This window comes from Melospiza melodia, chromosome 9 (genome assembly GCF_035770615.1).
Source record: "Melospiza melodia melodia isolate bMelMel2 chromosome 9, bMelMel2.pri, whole genome shotgun sequence".
NCBI classification, from domain to species: Eukaryota; Metazoa; Chordata; class Aves; order Passeriformes; family Passerellidae; genus Melospiza; species Melospiza melodia.
The window spans coordinates 28,343,096-28,364,346 of NC_086202.1; the positions used below are offsets into that span (position 1 = coordinate 28,343,096).

Consider the following 21,251-nt stretch of genomic DNA (forward strand, 5'->3'; position numbering starts at 1 on the left):
ATAGAAGTGAATCCTGCTACTTTCTTAAAGACTATGCCCAAGTAAAATGTGAGGTAAAAGTACTCACATTAATAGGATTAAAAGCCCTCCTATAATTTCATTCACTTCTAAAATTGCAATCTTTTCCTTTGTAGCCATATATAACCTCTAAAAGTGCATTAAAATGTTGTAAGTAATAGGAAACAGAACTTCATGTGCTGGAATTGCTTGTGTGCCTGTCACTTCTTGCCTGTGTTACTGATTTATCAATCTTAAAGGAAAACACTCTACTGTAAATTACTGTAGACGGAATTGATGTTTTGTGTTGCTTTAAATGCAGCAAGGCACTGAGTTTTACTTTGCACCTGAGTCTTAAATGCTGAATCAGCCCCACCTGGGAAGGTCACACAGCACCCCAGGACTACCAAGTGCTGTTAATGAATTAAGGACTCTGAGGTTTTTCATAGGTTGGGTCAACTCCTGCTCTTGACCTACTTTCATATCTTTGTGTGCTGTTTCTAGTTACAATAAAACCCCAAAACCAAACCTGATCAAGTGAATGTGGGATATAATCAACTAATTTTCCTACCTTAAATTCTGTGCTATGAATAGCCACTTAATTGGCTTAGAGCCTTATGCTCCAATTAAAAAAAAAAGGGTAGGGTAATTAATCAGGTCCTTGGAGACCTGCAGTGATGGGTGGAGTTTTTCTGACAAACTTGAGCTTCTCACCACTAAGATACTTTTGAAAACTGTGCCACCTGAAAGGCTGTACCCTAACTCTTGCTAGGAACCGAACATGTATGGAGTGATGACTCTTCCTGTTCCTTTAGCTAGGGATGAAGGGATGTAGAGTGATGGAGAGAAGAGAGCATCTAAACCTCTCAAGTGCCTGGATGCTTAAGCACACAGAGGTAACTTTTGTATTGGTCTCTTATTAAGGTTTAATTCATTTAGTCTCAGCACTGATTTCAGCGTGCACATCAGTAGAAGTGTTGGCTCAACTTGCTCCAAGTTATCCTTCAGCTTAGTGAGAATGTTATGTACTTTATCCCAGCTGGAGCTCTGCCAGCCACTCAAACCTGCTGCTGCTCTGGAGCCTTCCTTTACTCATGTGGTTCCCCACCCTTAAAGCCAAGGAAAGAGCCCCTGTCCCTACCTGATGCAATGATGTGAGGGAGGTGGTGGTTGGATGGCTGCTGTGGGCCCCTGCTCCCTCAGGAGAGGAGCTTTTCACCTGGTTACACAGTGAGCAACAGAAAGGTGCTGCAGGATGGGCTTGGATGGATGGAGTTCACTTCGTGAGTCTTTCCCAGCTGCAAATGGAAAGGGGATCCCAGTGCACCAGTTTGAGACACCTCCATGTAATAGCAGTAGGCACAATGGGTTTTGATCACCAGACCCCAGGACGGGTTTATTCCACATGTGAATAATTGCAAAGGTGCACTCACCTGTGCCTTTTCCAAGCACTTGCAAAGGCAAGACTTGTAACTACTTCTGCTAGAAACAAAATCAGGGAGACATGATTGTTTTCACAGCTGGCAAACACCATTGTGGTCTTCCCCGTCTCTCCTGCCTTGCTGCATGCTTGCAGGCTGTCCCCTGCCTCCATGGCTCCCTGCTAGGCAGCCCAGCCCTGCAGCCTGGCATGCCCTGGTGCCAGTCCCACTGACGCAGGGGGCATTCAGGGCCGCTGCCTTGTGGGGGCCAGTGCTCCTTTGTCAGCAGAATTTTTCCTGAAGCTGCTTAGTTTTGGTTCCCAAGGTGTAAAGTTTTGGGTCTGACTTTATACCAGTTCAGTAAAGTTTTTCTCAAAAATCTTGGCATTTGAAAACCTTTTCCTTGTTGGTGCCCATGACAACAGAACTGTTGGTTTGGGTATTCTGTGTCAGCTCTCTCTGTGTGCAGCAAAATTCCTTTGCAGTTCTTATTTGACCTCACTAAAAACAGGAAGAAACATTCACCCTGTTATGCAATTGTCCAGCTAAGGACTGTGTATATAAGTAGATTTCTTTATAAAAGGTTCTGCTCATATCTTCAAAGTAGATGAATTGCACATATGATTCTGCAATGTAATTGAAAGTTGCTCATGCCAGGAGTGCTCTGCAAAGGGTGCTCTGCAATGTTTCTTGAGAACACTGGCAGTGTTTGGGGAGGGGGGAGTAACATGGTTTCTTATCTATGCAGTTGCTTCACAAAATAAAATTTCAGTCAGATCTGGTAAAGGGTCTGGGAAGTTAGAAGTTTTTTTCTGTTCCTTAGAGTGGCATTAAGCTTATTTTTGTTCGACCTTGTTACAGCAAAACTAATGCTATTTGTATTACTCTAGTGTTTTTTCCTTCAGAGAAAGGATTATTCATCCTCTTGAGTATTTTTCATGAGAGAAGATGAACTCTTGGTGTTAACTGTCCATAGTACATTTTTGTTCTTTTGTCCCCATGTACTTTTTCTTGGGTTTGGTTGGAGAAGTGTTAAAAAGGCCAAGTGTCATGTTTCATTTTTTTAGAGTATGACATAGTCCTGCTACCATGTGTTTCAATCCCAATGGCTGAGAAGGCATAAAGGGATGCTGAGAAGTTCTTGCTGCCAAAATAATGCATTACTGAATGAAAATATCTGACACTAATATGAGTAACTGAGGGTGCTAATTTCAACACACCAATGATGCATTAAGCACAATTAAGCATTATTCAGTAAGTGGCAATGATATGTCAGGTTAGCAAACAGGACTTGAATTCTTGTTTTGGTTTGGAACAAAAAATGCTTTGAGTGGAGGAGGCCAGAACCCTCCAGCTCTCAAAAGCTTAGAGAAACAAAGATGCATGATGGAAATCTACTTAAGAGTCTTGTCACAGTTTGAAGGAAAAAAAGATCATATGCCCTTGAATATTACTGGGGAGAACACTACATTTTTATACTCTGAAGCAATTATACCTAATGTGTGATATTCTGTAACTGACAAAAAAAAATTATAGTCTTTTCAGGTTATGATACAGTGTTTCTGTAGCTTCCCCAAAGAGGCTTTCCAGGGGACAGGAGCACTTTCAGGTAGGGCTGGATGCTGCATTCCCTGCTCCAACCCTGATGAAGCCCCATAAAAACCTTCTGAAATTACAGTGTGCATGAGTATCATCCTCCCCCTGCAAATTGGATGTATTATTAGTAAAATTGTGATATTTTTGTGTGCTTTGATTTCAAGCATTCTAAATATAGACAGAGTCTGTGCCAAAGGCAAAGTGCAAACTTACAAAACCATCATTGATAGAAATTCTGGTCTCTTTAATGACTTCCTCTGGAAGCTGTAATTTGAATCAGGATTTTTCTGAAGTAGCAGTAGGAGGGAATATCTGAAAAATAGCTGTAATAGAGTTTTCAGAATTTTAGACTTTTTCATCTGTACAAACTTAACCTTGCATAAAACTGTGCTGGTCATTTAATTCCATGATTACTTGGCAAGATTATTTTGTCTGTAAAGGAAGTAAAATCTAAATTGAACAAATTCCCGGGCATAGCTGGTGTTCTGGTGATTTTTTTGGTCCAGATTTTTAATGTTTAAAAAACTTTGTGTTTTTATGGTAAATGCTTGTTAAGCACCCTGGTAGTTTTGTCTTTGGAATTGGGTTCATTTAGCTGGGGAGACCAAAACCTTCTGGCAACGCTCACCAGCCATGGCCAGTCTCAGAGGGCTGCTGGCAACATCTTCCCCCTGTATTAACTCCTGTGAAAGGGAGAGGCAAATGAGCTCTTGTTAATGGGAACAAAGCTGTGGGAAAGGACAAAGTTGGGAATGAAGTGGAATGGAGAGAGACACAGAGAGGAAATGAGAGGCCGATGAGGAGACTGAAGCCAGTTGGAAAGAGGTAGGTGGGATGGCAGGAAATGTGAGGTTGGAGTGGGAGTCTTAAAGAAATAAGGATTTTGAAAGAGTTGAATGATAGAGTTAGTGCCAAAGATGGTGTAAATGGGAAAACAGATGGGAGGTGCAAAGGAGGAGGGTGGTGAAAATGCATATTCCAAAAGATGGAGGGGAGGATTCCAGCTTTCTGTTCATAGGTGCCTGGCATGGATTTCCAATACATATCCTTGTCTTGGAAATCAGATCATAGGCAACTCTGAGGTTCTTACTTAATGAATATCCTAGCGAAAAGCTGCTAAATGCTGCTGTATTGATGTGTACCTTAATTACTGTCCTAAACCAGTGATTCAGTGTCTAACATGTCACCATTCCCATTTGATGTTTTTGTGCAGCTTCCATAAAGTTGCAGTTTTGATGGCTGCAATTTAAATTTCTTAAACATTTACCAGATGTCTTATTTTGCATCAAAACATATGGGTGACTTAAAATACCAGGAATGCAAAATATGAATTTCTAGTCCATGGGAGCTGAGGATATTGGCAATTTCTACTAAAAAAAATCACAGAGTTAGAATGTGTGCAAGTAAACCAAGATGGCAATAAAAATGATTAATTCTGAGTGCAGCTTTCATCCAACTGATTGGATTTGTTTCCAGTGCAATGTCAAATAATGTAAACTTGGTTTTGCAGTGCTGGAGGAGAGTAGTGGCCAAGAAAGTAAGCTGTGAAAATACTGGGCTTCAGGAAAGTGCAAGCTTGTTTTGTGGAATTGGCGTAAAATCCTCTAATGCCAAACACCCCCACTGAGATTTCCAGCAGTAAATTTGTAGCTATATGTGTGCAAATTCCTGCTTATGCTCAGCTCTCCTGCCTCTGTCATGTGGAGTGTTGCAAAGGGGAATTGACTTTGCTCATAGATGCACATTTGGTCACATCAAAGAAATCTGAATTGTCAGATTGAATGTGTGCTTTCTGTGAGGGGAAGGAATACTGGAAGTGCTTATTTGGGTGCATAATTATTTTTTTATTTTCTTCTTGTGGATTTGCTTACTGAAGGATGTTGCAAGAAGGAATCCATGTAGGAATGCCATGACAGTGTAGATGGATGCATTTGGGAGGGGAGCAGATTTTGGATTCCATAAGTAAGATGGAGTTAGTTCCAGAGTGATGGGGTTGGAAAAAAATAAACCAAAAGAAACTACTACAGAGAAGTTCATTTATAGAATGAATTACTGGTGGAGTGCCAGACCAAGATAAGAAAGCTGCTACAAAATGGGTTATGCTTTTAATCAGCTGACTCATTATATAGAAAATTGCTTCTTAGCAGTGTAAGCAGCATATCAGCCCAAAGAAGGAATTATCAAGAATTAAGAGCCTCTTGGCCATTAACTCTCGTTTTTTCTTCCTAACATACATTAACGGACACAGATTTTTTTTTGCATATTTTCTGCTCCATCTTCTGTTATTTTTACAACTAAAACTTTAACCTCACTCATTGCCAGCATCAGCAGCAACTGAAAATGAACATCTGGTAACTCAGACCTGAGTGCCTAAAGTGCAATTTCTAAACCTGTGTCTGCAAGTGGTGCCCTTTGCTGTTCTGCTCTCATCTGCTGGCAGGGAAAAGATGGGAGCAAGAGCTGTGGGGAGAGGTGGTGCTCTCTACTGCTGATAATGATAGGAGTTTTTGTCCTGTTGACTTCTTTCAGTTGCCAGTGCCTTAATCACCCTCATGGCACAAGCTTTTTTTTTTGTTCATTTTTTCATGGGTAGGCTAAATATTATCCAGAGAGTGAGGTATGTGAGGCCTTAGCTCTAACTGAAATATTGAAGCTGCTAACTAAAATATTGATATAAGCCTATGTCCAGCATTGCCATTCAGGAGTTAGACTGCCATGATGGAGTATGGGCAGTTCTGGGTCATATTTTGTGGTTTCTCTCAACCAGTTCTCTGGTTTTTAAGTCTAGTGTTTGCTGGTAATTTTTGAAGTAACTCTCATGCCTAGTATAGTACACAAGTGTTTACAGAACTCCTTTGATCTAATGCTGGTTGAAATTTACCCAAGTAAAATCAGTTGCAGGCAACTTTATGAATATAACATAAATATATTATTGATGGAATTACCAATTTTTAGGGTGTTTTTTTGCTGTACTTGGGAACTAGAATTTGATTTTGCTACAGTTAATGTAAAACTTGTATTCTCCCACAAGTATTTAGACAGATACACTGTGGGGACAATTTTCAGCTGACTTATGTTTTTCATCCACAGCTGGGACTACATTTTCCTGATGCAAATTGGTGGGACGTGAAATATTTGTAGGAGATGGCTGGAAAGGGACTGCAATTATTTTTTTCTTTAGAGAAACAGTTACTGGAAAAGTAACACAGGGATGATTAATTTTTTTTTTCTTCCAACTGTGGATGTAGAACTTGAAACAAGGCTGATTTTCTTTGATTTTTCTCAGTATTTCAAATGGAACAGCACTGCCACCCTTTTTCTGAGTGGACATGCTCTCTATCTGGAGGCTCAAACTTCCTATGCCTCACTTTCTTCTAGTCTAGTTTTTTAATAGTTTGCCAGGAGTGACAGTGTTTGCATATTTTGCCGTTTGAAATGAGTGCATGCATGTGGATTATCCAGTTTTTCTTTGGCAGTGGCTGCTCTCCTCAGTGTGAGAGATAAAGGTGGAAAAATTCCACTGTTTTCTGTGTTTATGATGTTTGGCTTGTGAATATTTTGAGGGGAAACCTCTTTTTGTTTAAGTACCTCTCCCAAGTATTCACTTTAAGCAAATACTTGGGAGAAGTACTTTTCCTAGTTAACCTACAGGGTACCTATTGCAGCTGAAGGATTTCTTACCTCAGTGCAACTTTGTAAATGGTCAATAATTTCTGTAATGTGTTGCTGTTAATCAGTCTGTAATTGACTTAGAGACTTAAAGTGAGTGTCTTGCTGACATTGTGTTGATTGTTTGGAGTGCCAGATTAATTACAGCACGTATTGTAGTTGCTGTATTGTGACCTCCATCTGCTTTTTATTAACTTTCTCTGTAAATGAGAAACTGTCAGTGCAGACTGTTTCTTACATTCTGAAGAAAAATTCCCCCAAACCCCACAACTGTGTACTTTAAAAATTAAAGAACCGTTGTGTTTAGATCACAAGTTTGTTTATTTCTTTTGTTTCTGGAGCAGCTGACTCAAGCACAGATGACTCCTCCCTGTTTTGCAATAAATAAATGGACAGAAAGACCATCCCAGGGCATTTGAAACTCAGCCACAGGAGCTGGTGTTGGTTCTCTCTGATCCAAGCAGTCGGACACGCACAAACCCACAGCATCCCTTGTGCCAGCAGCTGGCAGCAAATCCCTCCTTTGCTGGAGTCACTTCTCCCAGACTGCTGCCACTTCAGAAAGCAGCCCCGGCCATTAATTCTGCAGGGTAGGTGACAGGCAAGGAGGCTTTTAAAGAAAGTCACATTTGTTTGAGCCTTTTATCTCATTTCTGTGTGCCTGCAGCCACCAGAGCTTAAACTCATGGATTTGTACTGGCTCCGAGGAAGATGAAATGTATTTATGGTCACATTGGTGAATGTTTCATGTTGGTGAATGTTTTAAGGAAATTCTAGGTAGCAAAGGAGCCAGCAGGTGAGCATTGTACTGTAACTGCACTCAAACAAGAGTGATTTGAACTTTGGTCATTCCTGTAAGAGCAGGAAGATTTTGGGCTTTTCTGGTTTTGATCAGGGCTTGCTGTGTTTTTTTGGGAAGAGCAATGATTTGCTTACATTTGGCCAGACAAGGGAGGGGTAGAATACAAACACAGTTGTAATATGAAGGGAATTATCAAGGGACTTAACATCCAGTGAGCGTGCTTGGCAGTAACTACAGTAAAACTGAAATTTCAAGCTCTGGAATGTAGTTATATAAACTTATTGCTGTAATTAAATTACTTGAGAGTACAAATTTGTCATGATCTTTCAGTGAAAATTGGAATTAGTTGGATTTGGATTTTTAGGAGCTTCTAGCAAGCAGATACCTTGCAATGTGCTCTGCGCTGCATTTGCAGGTAAACTGGAGACTGAGTATTCTACTCTGATGCCCATCTTTCTATTTAAACTCAATTTTTGGGACACCAGATGCAATTTATCAGAGTGACTGCTGAAATTCACATTGCAGAGATGCTCAATAGGTGATTAATTTCCCAGAGGTGAGTTTTGCTATTAATGTAATACTGGGAGAGACAGATGGACAGAAGTGACGCAGAGAAAATTCATCTGAGAACAGCTCAGGAATGACTTCTTGATTTGAAAGGCAACACTGGGCATCTTTCAGGTGTTTGGTGTTGTTATTTCTCAGTATATCACAAGGAAATTACCCTTGCAGAGGAGCAGTGTGGGCAGTGTTTGCTTGCTCTGAACCCCTCCATGGAAGGAAGTTTTTAAGTCGCTGTTCTTCAGGAGATGAAGGTTCTCTTCCCAAATCAGCTGCAAACTGCCTGTTCTGCTGGTGGTCCAGCCCCAGAATTCCTCCTTGCAGGGGCTGTGTCCAGCCCAGCTCACACAGGGGGTGCAGTCTGTCAGAGCAGTCAGACACTGAAAGGTGCAGCCAGGGATTGGATGGGGGAGCGCTGCAGGGAAGGCTGAGCCTCAGGCAGGAGCTTCAGCTCACGAGTCAGATGATGTTTTTTATTTAGAAAAAGGAGTCACAAGGACTTGTTTGAGAATGTGTGTGAGAGAAACTAAAATTATCTCATGAATTATGCATCAGAATTGCAACCCTGAGTATGAGTCCATGTGCAATGAAGATACAGTGGTGTTATTTCTGACAGGAATGTCATGGCTGTTTTCTAGGTCGTCTATTAAGCTGATCTTGCAATACTATAGCTTTTTTCCTCTCTGTATTGCTTATTTTCTTTCCCAGGCATTGTGATTCTGTGTTTGTGCTTTGAGATGCAATGGCAACAGACATTTAAGTCATGAACTGTGAATTTGTTGTGTCCGTGCTGAAAAAAAATAAGCCATAACAGGCTTTGTGTCCAGCTGAGAGATTGCCTTGCTTTGGGTGGCTGCTTGGGCTAAAGGCTGAAGGGCAGCAGCAGAAGGGCTTCATGATATGTGCCTTTTTGTAGCTGACTGTATTTGCAAAATGTCCCTGAAGGCTCTTTTTGGAAGTAAAAGGAATTTAAGCTGATCATGGTGGTAACTAAAGTTGTGTAACTGAAATGGAGTGTCTTGGTGATTACAATTAATTCATTCTCATTTCTTCTTTTCAGGTTTTCTTCTCCACCTTGGCCTTCCCCTTCTCCCTTGAAATCTGGTCACTTTTCTGTTTAAATTGCCATATGATCTGTTACCTCTTCCTTGTCTTCCCTCTTTGCTTATGCTTTAAGAGAAGTCTTTTCAACTTCATTTCCTCTGTCAGTGGTCCGAAATCCAGTCATCAATAGTTTAATTCTCCAAACGTAATGTTGTACAGGTAATCTATTTTTTAAAGCTTATCTGATGTTTCTGGCTAATTTTCATTTAATTCTGGTCATTCTGAACATGAATTTTCAGTGTTCTATGGGGATTTTTCAAAGCTGCTAGGAGATCCAAATGTGGGGTTCAGCTATGATTCATGCACAGGCATCTCATTTCTTTTAATTTGTGAGGTTTACATCAAACAGACACTTCACTCCAAGAGCCATTTTAAGTAGCCTGTTGCAGATATTGATGCTTTCTTTTGAGCTACACTGAAATCTTTGAGGAAGAAAATTCTTTTCTCTGCTCTACCAGATGCTGTGCTGCATTTCTTCAGGTTTCTGTGTGCGTAAGGTTGGTGTGTTACTCAGTCTCTGCTTTGTGAATATCTGTATGTCTGCCTGTGTATGTAAGTGTGTCAGTATAAATCGTGGAGGAAAGTGAGGAGGGGATTGCTGGCTGCACATCATGCAGTTGTTACAGGGCAGGGTTGAATCAGTGCTCTGCTGGTTAATGCTCCCCAGGTGAGAGCAACCAAACTGTGACAAGAGTGAAGGGCTGTGTTTAAACTGCCTTCCCTGGAGGGAAAAGTGTGCAGAACAGTGCAACAAGTGTTTGCTCTTTCTCAGCTTCCTTCTCATGCCCTGAGTTGAACAGAAATTCTTCTAAAGATGGTTTGGAGGTAGGTGCCTGTAATGGGAAAGTTAAGAGTGAAAAAATGCTGAGAAAACAGTCCTTCAAATGTGTGCTCACACATATAGGCAGTGGCTCTAGCTCCTCCCAGGGACATTTCATAATCAGTTGTTTGTCCACAACAAACAGATCCCCCAGAATGCCCGGAGCCTCAGGATATGTCTCCTCTGAAGACACTTTTAATTGCTTGCAGCCCATGTTGAGGTTTATGGTGCTCTGAGTAGGCTTTTGATCATGCCCAAGTTAGCTGGGTGAAATCTCCTTCAGACAAAATGATGCTGCAGTCTAACTTCAGCTTAAAAGCAAGAAAAAAGACCAGCCCCAAATGAAAAAAACTACATGTTGTTTTTGAGTGATACCTCTGAGAATACTCAGGAGTCTGCAGTAGGAAATGGCTCATTGCTTTCTGCCTTAGTACACAAGTAGATTTTTCCTTCTGTGGTTTAGGCACTGGGAGGAGAAGTGAGTGTCCTGACTTGTATTGGAGAGAGAGTAAGAAATCTTTTAAACTGGGTAAGCCAACAGCACCAAGTGTCCAAGTGCTGAATTGACTTTGTTATTCAGTCAAGCTCCTTTGCATGTGCCCTTACTCCTGAGCATTTGCTCCATGCTTTTAGCCTTCATGTTGCTTTACCATGAGCCATTTCAAGTCTCTCTTTGCTATTACCAATCATCTACTTTGGTGAGGGAATGTCCACTCCTAAAACTGTACACCCAGTATTTCCTAATTTATGGGCGTTAAGTAAATTGTTTCAATTTAATTATCCTTTGTTCCATATTAATAGGAAGCCTTATTTGACCTTTTTGCTTAACTCACTTGTTTTATAGGTCTGTTTTTTCATCTTATTGTAGGGTGATCAGTGCATTTGCCCTTTCAGATGAGAACATACCAACTTCTATGTGTTAATTTGTTGTTTGGGGTTTTTTTTTCTTTTTAACTTCTCACATAGCTTAGTGTGTTTTTGTTAGTACTTTTGGGACAGACACTCTCATAACTTGTCCCTTAAAAATGCTGGGTCTCTTTTGTCTTTTTGTTTGAATGGCTCAAGTTCTGTAATGCTCTTGGGCTATTCAGATCTTAATCAGCCCCTCGTTAAGAATGACTGTCATCTGCCCTGGTGTTGCCCAGTTGTCTGGCTATTTTTAGAGCAGTGGTATTTTGGTATTTGTGTTACTTAACTTAAGGCTGTTCATCCTGTAAACAAGCTGGATGCATAGCTGCAGTCTGAAGAGCTGCCCCAGACATGAAATGTAACACTTGAATTTCAGGAGAGTCCTATACAATTAAATGGCTTCATTATTAGCAATATTTCTTGCCTGGGAGAAGTTGGTGTAGATGCATTTGCACTGGCACAAATATACTTTTGCTTGGAGGAATTTTGTTTTGTTTGCTGAAGTGTCACACACAATAGTAGCAATAAAGCTGAAGGCTTGCTGGTGTAGCTGTGGACAAAGACTGGGGAGAGGAAACTCTGCCAAAGTGTGGAGTGAGGAATTTGAGGATAGGAGCAATAAAAGACCACTTGAAGGCAGGAGTCTGGCAACATGAAGACTGTTGAGAAAAATTTCCAGCAGTGTCTGTTGCATAACTTCAGCTTTCTATTCTATGTAAATATTCTTCCATTCTTGAGGTGGAGGGGGAAGGCCTGTTAAAATGCATTTTATCTTTTCCATTCCCAAAGAAAAATATACTGCCCTTCAAAATTGATGGAAAAGATGGATTACTATAGAGTGGCATTTTTAATAGTTTGCACGACACTAATCATGTTGTTTCTTATGAGTTAAAACCCTTTTCCAGGATCTGATACTACACTTTAAATAAAGTGTTAAAGCCTTATATGCCTCTAGTGCACAGACCTTTGTTCTGTGTTTGCAAAGCTTTGGTGTCTCAGGTCTTTATTTGTGGTAGGCATCTGCTCTTTGCTCTCTCCAGTTTTATATGGAGCATACTCCCAGTTATATTGAGGAACTTAAAGAACAAGGTGATTTTTTTCCCCCCAGTAAAAACAGGTGTTCTTTAGGGATGAGGGATGGCTTAGCACCTCCTGGACAGAAGTTGATGGTTGTGGCCCCAGCCAGGGGAGCTGTTTGGTTCAGTGGGTGCTGGGTGCCATGGCCAGGTGGCTCAGTGGCAGTAACCTCTGGAGGGATGCTTTGTGCTTATCTGCACTGTCACTTCCAGACATCATCACACTGGGCACAGATTTGTGCCTGACAATCCTCTCCACGCTTCTGAGAGTGCCATGGGGATTTCTGGGGGCTTTGACAGTGCATTGCTGCCATCACACCTGTAGGTAACTCAAATATTAAATATAGAGTTTTATCCAACCAAGATTTTTGTCTTAATGCCTAAGACATGGTAGGATTTTTTTCCTAAATTAAATGTAACTGTTAATCCATGGAATCAGCTGCAAAGCAAACAAGCTGTTTGATTCCATAGCTATATTAAGAAATTAATTTTGTTTCTGTAATACGCAGAAAGTCAGGTTATTATGATCTAATTGTCTCTCTAATTTCTTAATTGTTTGCTGAAATGATCTGTTTGTTGATTGCTATTTGGGTACCTGTGAGTTTTCCTGCAGATCATTCCTAGTTTCAATGTGCTTTCAACTCATGCAAGGCCAATTCAAACACTACAGAATCTTTTAGTTACAAGTAATTCTTTTCATGCAAAATTTGATGAGGATGTTGTATTTAATTAGTTTTTCACTGAAGGAATGAGGGAACAACACTCAAAGTAAGAATTTCTTTGGCTTAAAATGACCTGCTTCATATCCATTTCCAACCACTGTGTCCTTGAGATGAAATCAGTTAAGGAGAGGGTACTTAAGACCAATTTTAAAATATTTGGTAGCACATTTTAGAATAGTCTCTGGCATCAATGGATTCTTTTTTACTTTGTGGGTTTTTTGATTTTGTTTTTAAACTGAGCGATTGAGCTTTTTTTCATCTTAAAAGAACAAGCAAGTGTAGAAATACAGGATGTTTGGCTGAAGCTGTCAGTATCAACAGAAAAGAGGTGTCCAGCTGAGATGAGAAATGGAAAAAATAGGTATTCTAAACTGTATTTTCACTCATGAGTGAGCAAATATTATGGAATGATAATAATCTCCTTTGGTACTAATAGGATGCCAGGCTTGATTTCAGGTAATTTTCCTACATATACTCAAATGTGTATTTAAATACAATGTTTACAAATATGTGAAAATCATCTCCACAGTGGTGGTGATGGTCTGGGCTTGTGTTTTTCCTGGTTGCAAATGAAGAGCACTTGGATTCACACACACAGTGTGCTAGAATCTGCTGCTGGGAATTTCTGACTGCAACATCCACTTCAAATATCATTCACAGCTTAAATGCATTACAACCACATGGCTTCCTGACAACTTTAAAAAGAAAAGAAAATTTGCCCTTAAGACTATTTAGTTGGGGTTTTGTTTGACTTTGCTCCATTGTGAAAGGCTGAAGCAGCAGATTTTTGAAGCCTCTGTAGGTTCCATGTGCGTACCATGTTTTTGTGACTACGGTTTTTCCATTTTAAAAAATAAAATATATCTGTTTCTCAGAACTCAAAATGCTGCATTTTTCTTGACTTTCATGAAACTTGGCAGTGAATCCTGTGTTCCTTCAGTGTTTTTGTATCCCCAGCTGAATATGCTCAGGACTTCTCAGTGGTAACGACTAGAGGCTTTTTTACTGTTGGAATGAAAATAGTATCCAGGCATGACTTAAAGAGTTTCAATTTTCAATTGAATAGAACAGGTTTACAGCCTAAAGTTGTATTATTTCACATTTCTTTAGCAGGGAAGTGATTTCAATCATTCAGATGCAAAAGGCAGATCTGTTGTGTTACAGCTGTTTTCTCCTGCCATTGAGAATATATTTATTTTTATATTCCCTAAGATGTATGTATTTGCCTAGCATAATGAATTACATTAATTCAAGGGTCAGAAGAAGGTTGAGAATTTTTGTTTTAAGAGCAGTTCATTGTAATACAGGAGAAAAAGGCGCTGCAGAAGGGCAGAGGGCTCAAGAACAGGGGCAAGAGGCATCACCTGCAATGTCATACCCTTGTTTCTAGCACACAGAAATGTGGGTGGGAGTTGGGCATTTCTTGGTTTGCTGTAACTGAACTTACATTTAATGCTCTGTCGGTAATTTTGCACGGTGGCACTTTGTGCTCCTGGACACCAGATGGTGCTGCTAAACTGGCTGATGTGTCATTTTCACACTTGCAGTAATTGGTATTTGATTTACTTCCAAAGTTGGATCTGTACTCTCTGACCAGGTGTATATTATGGGATGCAGAACTGCACCTGATAGCTCAGCCCAACACCTTGTGTTGATTAAGGGCAGTGGTGCGAAGATTATCATGTAAACCAAGTGGGATGTAGAATAAATATTTTAGATCTCACTGGGCAAAACCCCCCATCAGCTGGTGTTCCTGCTGATTTATGCACTTGAATTTCAGCAATTTACTTTAATAAATGTCTTTTAAATTTCATTTGATAACTGCAGTCAGAAACTTTGGGTGGAGCCACCTTTAGTGCCAGGTTAAAACTGCAAAGAGTATTTGTAGAGACTAATGAAATATATCAAAGTGATGATGAGGGAGGGTTTGAGTTTGGTGGCTGCCAAAAAGCTTTGAATTGTCTGTTGTTACTTTTGGTTTGAGAAGATACGGTGGCTTAGCTATGTAATTGCATTGCAGACAGTGTTTATGATACTGTGATATACATTTGAAATTTGATTTCTGTTTATTTTGAGTTGGTTCTTGTGTTTAATAAATTCCTCTGGTAATACTAATTGTGGGGCAGGAGGGATGGAATAAGACATTTTGGCCTTCAGCTGAATCCCAAAGGCTGGTGGTATGGTTTATCAGTGGATTATGAATAATGGGCTCAAATTTATTGGAGTGGTGAGGAAATTTTTTTATAGGTATTGTACTGTATTTTTCTTACAAGCTTATTTCTTTTATAGATCCCCATATTAAAGTTTCTGGAAAAAAAGAGAACGTTAAGGAAGCAAAAGAGAAAATCATGTCTGTCTTGGACACAAAAGTAAGAAAACTTTCTTAGAATGACTCCTTAGCCCCTAATTTTGTGGTGACATTGATCTCTTTAATGGGCACATTTCAAGAGGAGGTATTTATGGAAGCTCTGAAGCAAAGTCTCCAATAAATGCCTTGCAGATGTTGATATTGGTGTATTCCCACATATTTAAACATTTTGAGAGAAAAATACTTGCTTGTAGCGGCTTTTCCAGATCTGAATTATATAGAAATAATATTTCCTGCCGTATGGCTAAAAGCATGAGTGATTTGTTCATTGAATTGGAGTTTTACTTCGAAATCTGAAATACAGCTTCACTGCAAGCAATAGATTATACAACCACTTCAGAGAACCTAAAATTTTGTTTCTGTTTGAAATTTGATTTTAGGAGCATTTATGCTGTTTTATGTTTAACAGTTACTCTATTCTTGCACTCTGGAACATCAGGACCAGAATTTCTAAAACATCTAGATTTTGGCTGAGGTCTCTTCTGTTCATCAGATGTTATTTTTATTCAGCAGCAGCTCTTTTGGGGCAGTGTATATGGCTCCTGTGTACCAGTTTGGCACCTTCCTGGCTCTCTGAGCACATTGCCAAGAGGAGCACTCCAGTGATAAGCACCGCTTTTTTAACAACTATTAACAACATTATTGTGAGCTGTTAACAATAGAGCTTTTAAGAATAGCTGTAGGCAGTGTTTGTGTGTTTTAAAAATTCATGTACCAAAAAAAAAACTGTTTGAGGAAGAAAAAACAGTTACTTGGTCCCATGGCTTTGATTTGCAAAGTCTTCACAATGTATTCCTTTCAGATCAAACAGGCGTGCATGACTTCAGTTGAAAGAGCACAGAATTAAAAGAAATCAGAATAAATTGCAGAAGGACACTTAGGTCTCAATTGATGAAAGTTCAAGGGTATTTTAAAAGCATTAGTTGTTTTTGAAGATGGATCTTTGGGGTATTTATCTCCACTATTTATTTCCTCACTAGAAAGAAAACAAGACCAAATTAACATCCAACTGATTCCTATAAAAAACATCCTTGAGTAGAAGTTAAGTAATAGCAGAAATACTTTGGAAATACAATTTTGATGTCACTCTTGAAGTATATTACTCTTAAAAACACAAATACTGGGCTTCTGCTATGACCAAGTCAAACTGTGGCTGCTTGATTTCCAGAGCAATCGGGTAACCTTGAAGATGGATGTTTCACATACAGAACATTCTCATGTGATAGGTAAAGGTGGCAATAATATTAAAAAAGTGATGGAGGAAACGGGATGCCATATCCATTTTCCAGACTCAAATAGGAACAATCAAGCAGAGAAAAGCAACCAAGTAAGTGTTGTTTAATACTGAACTCATTTGTGTTGTAATTCCTGAGAGTATAAAACATTTCTAAACTTCTCTCATCAATATGGGTTTTTTGGGGATGGTGTGTTCATATTCAGGGAAATAGATTTTTGTTTTTCACACTGTGTGGAAAGTACAGAGCTTCCTAAGTGAGCAAATCTTTAAAAACAGATGGAAACAATTTGTGATGGCTCATGAATCATTTTAATTTTTTTAAGCTAAAATTACTTTGCGCATACAGAAGTCAGCAACTTAGTGTGAATGGTAGAGAAGTGGTATGAAAAAATCTGCTTTTGTAATTTTTTTTCCTGTTCAACACAATGACTTATTCAGCATGTTGATTGATTTTTTTGGGGCTTTTTGCTTATGGTGTAACTTTGTTGAAGACTAAACTTAGCAAATAGCCAGCAGAAATGAATGTCCTATTGTAAGAGTTCAACTTCATTAGAATAAATCATTGAGCCTGAATTGTTCATCTTTTCTAGTGCTAATATTGGTGGAATGTTTACTTTCAAGTCTCTCATCCTTGTACTTAGAATTCCCACTTGTGCATCCTAATGGCTGCTGAGCAAAATGCAGTAATTTCAAAACATTCAGGAAAATCTACTGTTGCCTGAATATTAGCATTGAGCACATATATGCAGTAGTAATTCCATTATTTAACCTAAAACACTGTATTTTTTGATGTATCCTTTTTTTCTATTTGCTTAAATACATATAACCTAAGATGCTGGAACATTTTTTTAATATTGGCTGCAGTTCTCAACTAGTGTTTAGAGAACAATTAGGATGTCAGCAAGTGTGGAATATGTTGATTTTTTTTCGTAGATTTTTTATTTTTTTAAGGAGAGCACAGCTATCTGAATAACTTCTCCATGCCTCACTTGAAAATGCGATCCAATGTTTTTCACGTTCTTGCTTTTCCAGGTGTCTATTGCAGGACAGCCAGCTGGAGTGGAGTCTGCAAGAGTCAGAATTCGGGTAATGCTCTAGCTCAGTGTAGTGTACCCCTAAAAACAGGGAAAAAATGCATAGTTTTGACAACTCTAGTTTTGGGAACTCCTGTCTGCCTCTGTCTGGTGACAGCAGAAGTGTAGGAACAAATGTGAGTATCCATATGAGAAATATGCCAAGGATATTAAACCAGTGATTCACATTCTGGCTGAATTTTTAATTGGCCCAAAGTGGGTCCTGAACACGCAGTCTACACTCTAAGCAAGATGTAAATTAATTCCATACTGTGTAGAAAATCATATCTTAACTTACCTACCACAGATGGCCTGTGGAAGCTCAGGCATCCTGTGTGAATCTATGACTTGGGAAAGGCAAAATTTCTGCTTCTCACATTTTAACCGTTTTCATGTATAATTTGTGTAAATAATTCAGTGTCATTCTCCACTTGTAGCTTTTTTTCTATCTTTTCCTTATAGTTTTAACTTTTATGTGTATTTTGGCATGGATAATGAAAAATCAAATAAATTACCAGAAGCTTACAGCAATTTTTGAGCCAGATGTGTCACACAAACCTTATTCCACATGCTCCCACTATTTTGGAGAAAAAAAAAATATCAAACAAAACTCAAAAAAGCCTCTGCAAAAAAAAAAAAAAAAAAAAACCAAAAAAACTGCTCTAGTATTCCTGGAAAAAAGAGGTGCCTTTTTGCAAGTGACAGTATATTTTTATCCATGAACTCTGGGCAGAGAATGTGTTTTATCACTTAAATCATCACTGACCAGTGCATCATGACTGAGGAATAAAATTGTTGTAGTTTGAGTAGCGATCTGGTTTTCAATATCTGTTCTTCATTACTGTTGTAGGAGCTGCTTCCATTGGTACTCATGTTTGAATTGCCTATTGCTGGAATTCTCCAACCCATCCCAGATCCTAATTCTCCAACCATTCAGCACATGTGTCAGACATACAACATTTCAGTTTCCTTCAAACAACGCTCTCGAATGTATGGTGCTACAGTCATTGTCAGAGGGTCACAAAACAACACTAGTGCTGTGAAGGTAATCTCTGCTCCCAAGAAGACTTCTGAATGTCATATATTTATATGTCTAAGACGGTATATCTTGCCTTATCAACGCATGTTATTGTGTAATTACTTGCAAACCCTGAGGGTTTGAATTTTTCCTGTACTTAATTTATACAGGTCAAGTGTAAAAATGCATAGAAAATAGTTTTAAGTTTAGGAGTTAGCATTGTTGGTGGTGAGGTTTTAATCCAGTGTTCAACTCCTGCACACTTGCTCAGGTTTTCAGCAGTTCTGGAACATGTGCTGGTCTTACCCATCTTTTAATTCAAAAACAATGCAAAACAAAAAAACACCCACAAAATACACCTTCCATCTCAAATTGTTCATGCTGAGCTCTTCTCAACACGCACACAAATATATAACCTTGAAAGTTGCCCAGTCAGTCAAAAAAACTGAATCCAGCTCTTGGAGGTGTGAATTTGACAGCCAAGGCAAGGAGCTGCCAGGAGCCTGTTCATCTTAATAAAGTAAAAAAGTGTTCTTGGTAGGAACTGGCAGTAGGAGAGATTGATACAGCCCCAGATAGGTGGATCCCAAGCCAGTAAGAACATTTGAGCCCAACACTGAGAGGAAAGTTTTGCAAGTGTGGCTACCCAGATTAATCTCTGGTGACTTACTGACCACAAAAGGTCTATTGGGACCACTCCATGTGGCATTGTCTTACTGCCTGTTACAGAGTGGCAATTAAATGCTGCATTTGGCTATAAAATGGGAGTAGTGGGCAGAGTTTTGTTACCTTTAACAAATCGATCGTGGTTTTAAACCCAACAGCGTTTTCTAATCTTGCCTGTGGAGCGCATGGCAAGAAAGAGAGCAGTCTGAGTGGTCCTTTTGTGTGCCTGTGGGCCCTGTTTGACTGGTTTCTCCCCTTTCCCCCAGGAAGGAACAGCCATGCTCTTGGAACACCTGGCTGGGAGCCTGGCCTCTGCCATCCCTGTGAGCACGCAGCTGGACATCGCGGCGCAGCATCATCTCTTTATGATGGGCCGCAACGGCAGCAACATCAAACACATCATGCAGAGGACTGGTGCTCAGATCCACTTCCCTGACCCCAGTAACCCACAGAAGAAATCCACTGTCTACCTCCAGGGCACCATTGAGTCTGTCTGTCTTGCCAGGCAATATCTCATGGTAAATACTTTCAGTGAAGCTTTTGTGTGGAAAAAATTGCCAGATCATAGAAAATATGCTTGTTCTGCCTGTGTTTACAGGTCACATGTAAATTAGCTGTAGAGAGGAAGGATTCCTATTACACTGCAAACAGCTGATTCAGTTTTTGTCAGGGTTTTGTCATTATTTGTAGTTATTGAAAATATTTGTAATCTCTGGTAACATGACTTGAAAAATAACCTTTTTAATATAAATCTGACATAAGTAATTTAAATTTACAACAATATGCCTCTGAGTAGAGGCAGTTTTCTGAAATATTCTGTGGGTGTTGGGTGATGGGTTGTGTTTTATTTTGCCAACCTGTCTTTTCTATGTTTGTCAGGCAATTAGGTTTCTTTTGAGGGAAATGTCTGGAATTCCTTAGTTCCCATGTAGGCAAGTGTTCAATGAAATTGGGAAGCCATAGGAAATAATTACTTGTTTTGATGTCTTACATTCTTTATAGTACCACAGCCACAATTCTAGGAGGCCTTTTATAAACATAGCTCTGGTGGTGAATATCATTATTTGTGGTGATTTTTGTTATATTGGTCTTTAAACTTCACAACAGCCTTCAGCCATTATTTTACTACTAACTTACGTACACATTTTTCATATATACGAATATTGAGGGACAAAATGTGTGGGGACTGGACCATTCAGTTTTTGGGGTTTTTACTCTAGCTGTAGTATTTCAACTGTATTACAGATATTATCCGTATCAGTCGGAAATATCTATATAGCTGATCTAGAATGGGGAAGAAAAGGTAAAAGTTAAGACTTAGGCAATGGTGAATTAGAGATTTTTTTACAAGTGTTTTGCCTTATTTCATACAGTTTAACAGGAGACTTTTAGTATGGGTGTCCTGACATCATTTCCTGACAAGACTGTGCTGATTGGAATGTCAAATATTCAGCGAATCATTTCACCCTTGTGCTACCAAACTCTTTGTTCAGAGTCCTGGGACAGGAAGATACACCTGTATTCTTGCATACAAGGAAATGTCTTTCCCAAAAATGTCATCCTTGCTATTTTTTCTGAACTTACAGAAATTTCCTTACATCCTTACACATCATGGTGTGTAAACGCTACAATGTCTGTAGTTCAGTTTATTGCTACCATTTTTATGGGAAATGTCCAGTTACAAGTGCTAGGAATTTTTTGTGCCTTCCTTTTCAGGGTTGCCTTCCCCTCGTGCTCATGTTTGATATGAAGGAAGAAATTGAAGTAGAACCACAGTTTATAACACAGCTAATGGAGCAGTTAGATGTCTTCATAAGCATTAAGCCTAAGCCAAAACAACCAAGCAAGGTTTGTGCCAAGCTAATATTTTCCTTTTAGGCTTTCATGACAAAGTTTTAGAGCTGATGAGTTGCTGTGTGCTCTTTCCCCCCAATTTAACAGATCATAAACTTGTGAAAGCCGTATGTATTTTCTACTTGAAATACCAGTTTAAACAATCCAGCAGCTCTGATTTAGGGTGATTTGACTTTCATTAAATGCTTAATAATAAAGAAATTAGCTTTTGTATAGAATATATTGATAAAGTAGGAGGTATTTGTAAAATATTTGTAAAAAGCTTGTAAAATATTAGGCCAGTGTAGATAGGGCACTCTGTGTTGTATAAAATGCCAAAGCAGGCAAAAGTTCTAAAATTTTAAATGATCATTCCATT

General features: G+C 39.2%; 1 protein-coding gene across 3 annotated transcripts in view; it reads left to right on the forward strand.

Annotated features, from left to right (window-relative positions):
- The window catches only part of BICC1 (BicC family RNA binding protein 1), an 89,803-nt gene that overhangs the window by 51,567 nt on the left and 16,985 nt on the right, over positions 1 to 21,251 (forward strand). For 2 of the 3 annotated variants that reach the window (XM_063164010.1, XM_063164011.1), the window contains exons 4-9: positions 14,967 to 15,046; positions 16,214 to 16,372; positions 17,315 to 17,368; positions 18,206 to 18,400; positions 19,306 to 19,557; positions 20,756 to 20,887. In XM_063164010.1, coding sequence (XP_063020080.1) covers positions 14,967 to 15,046; positions 16,214 to 16,372; positions 17,315 to 17,368; positions 18,206 to 18,400; positions 19,306 to 19,557; positions 20,756 to 20,887 — 872 coding nt within the window. Of the gene's footprint in view, positions 1 to 9,106; positions 9,310 to 14,966; positions 15,047 to 16,213; positions 16,373 to 17,314; positions 17,369 to 18,205; positions 18,401 to 19,305; positions 19,558 to 20,755; positions 20,888 to 21,251 lie in introns of all 3 variants that reach the window. The other variant, XM_063164012.1, reaches the window with a different exon arrangement.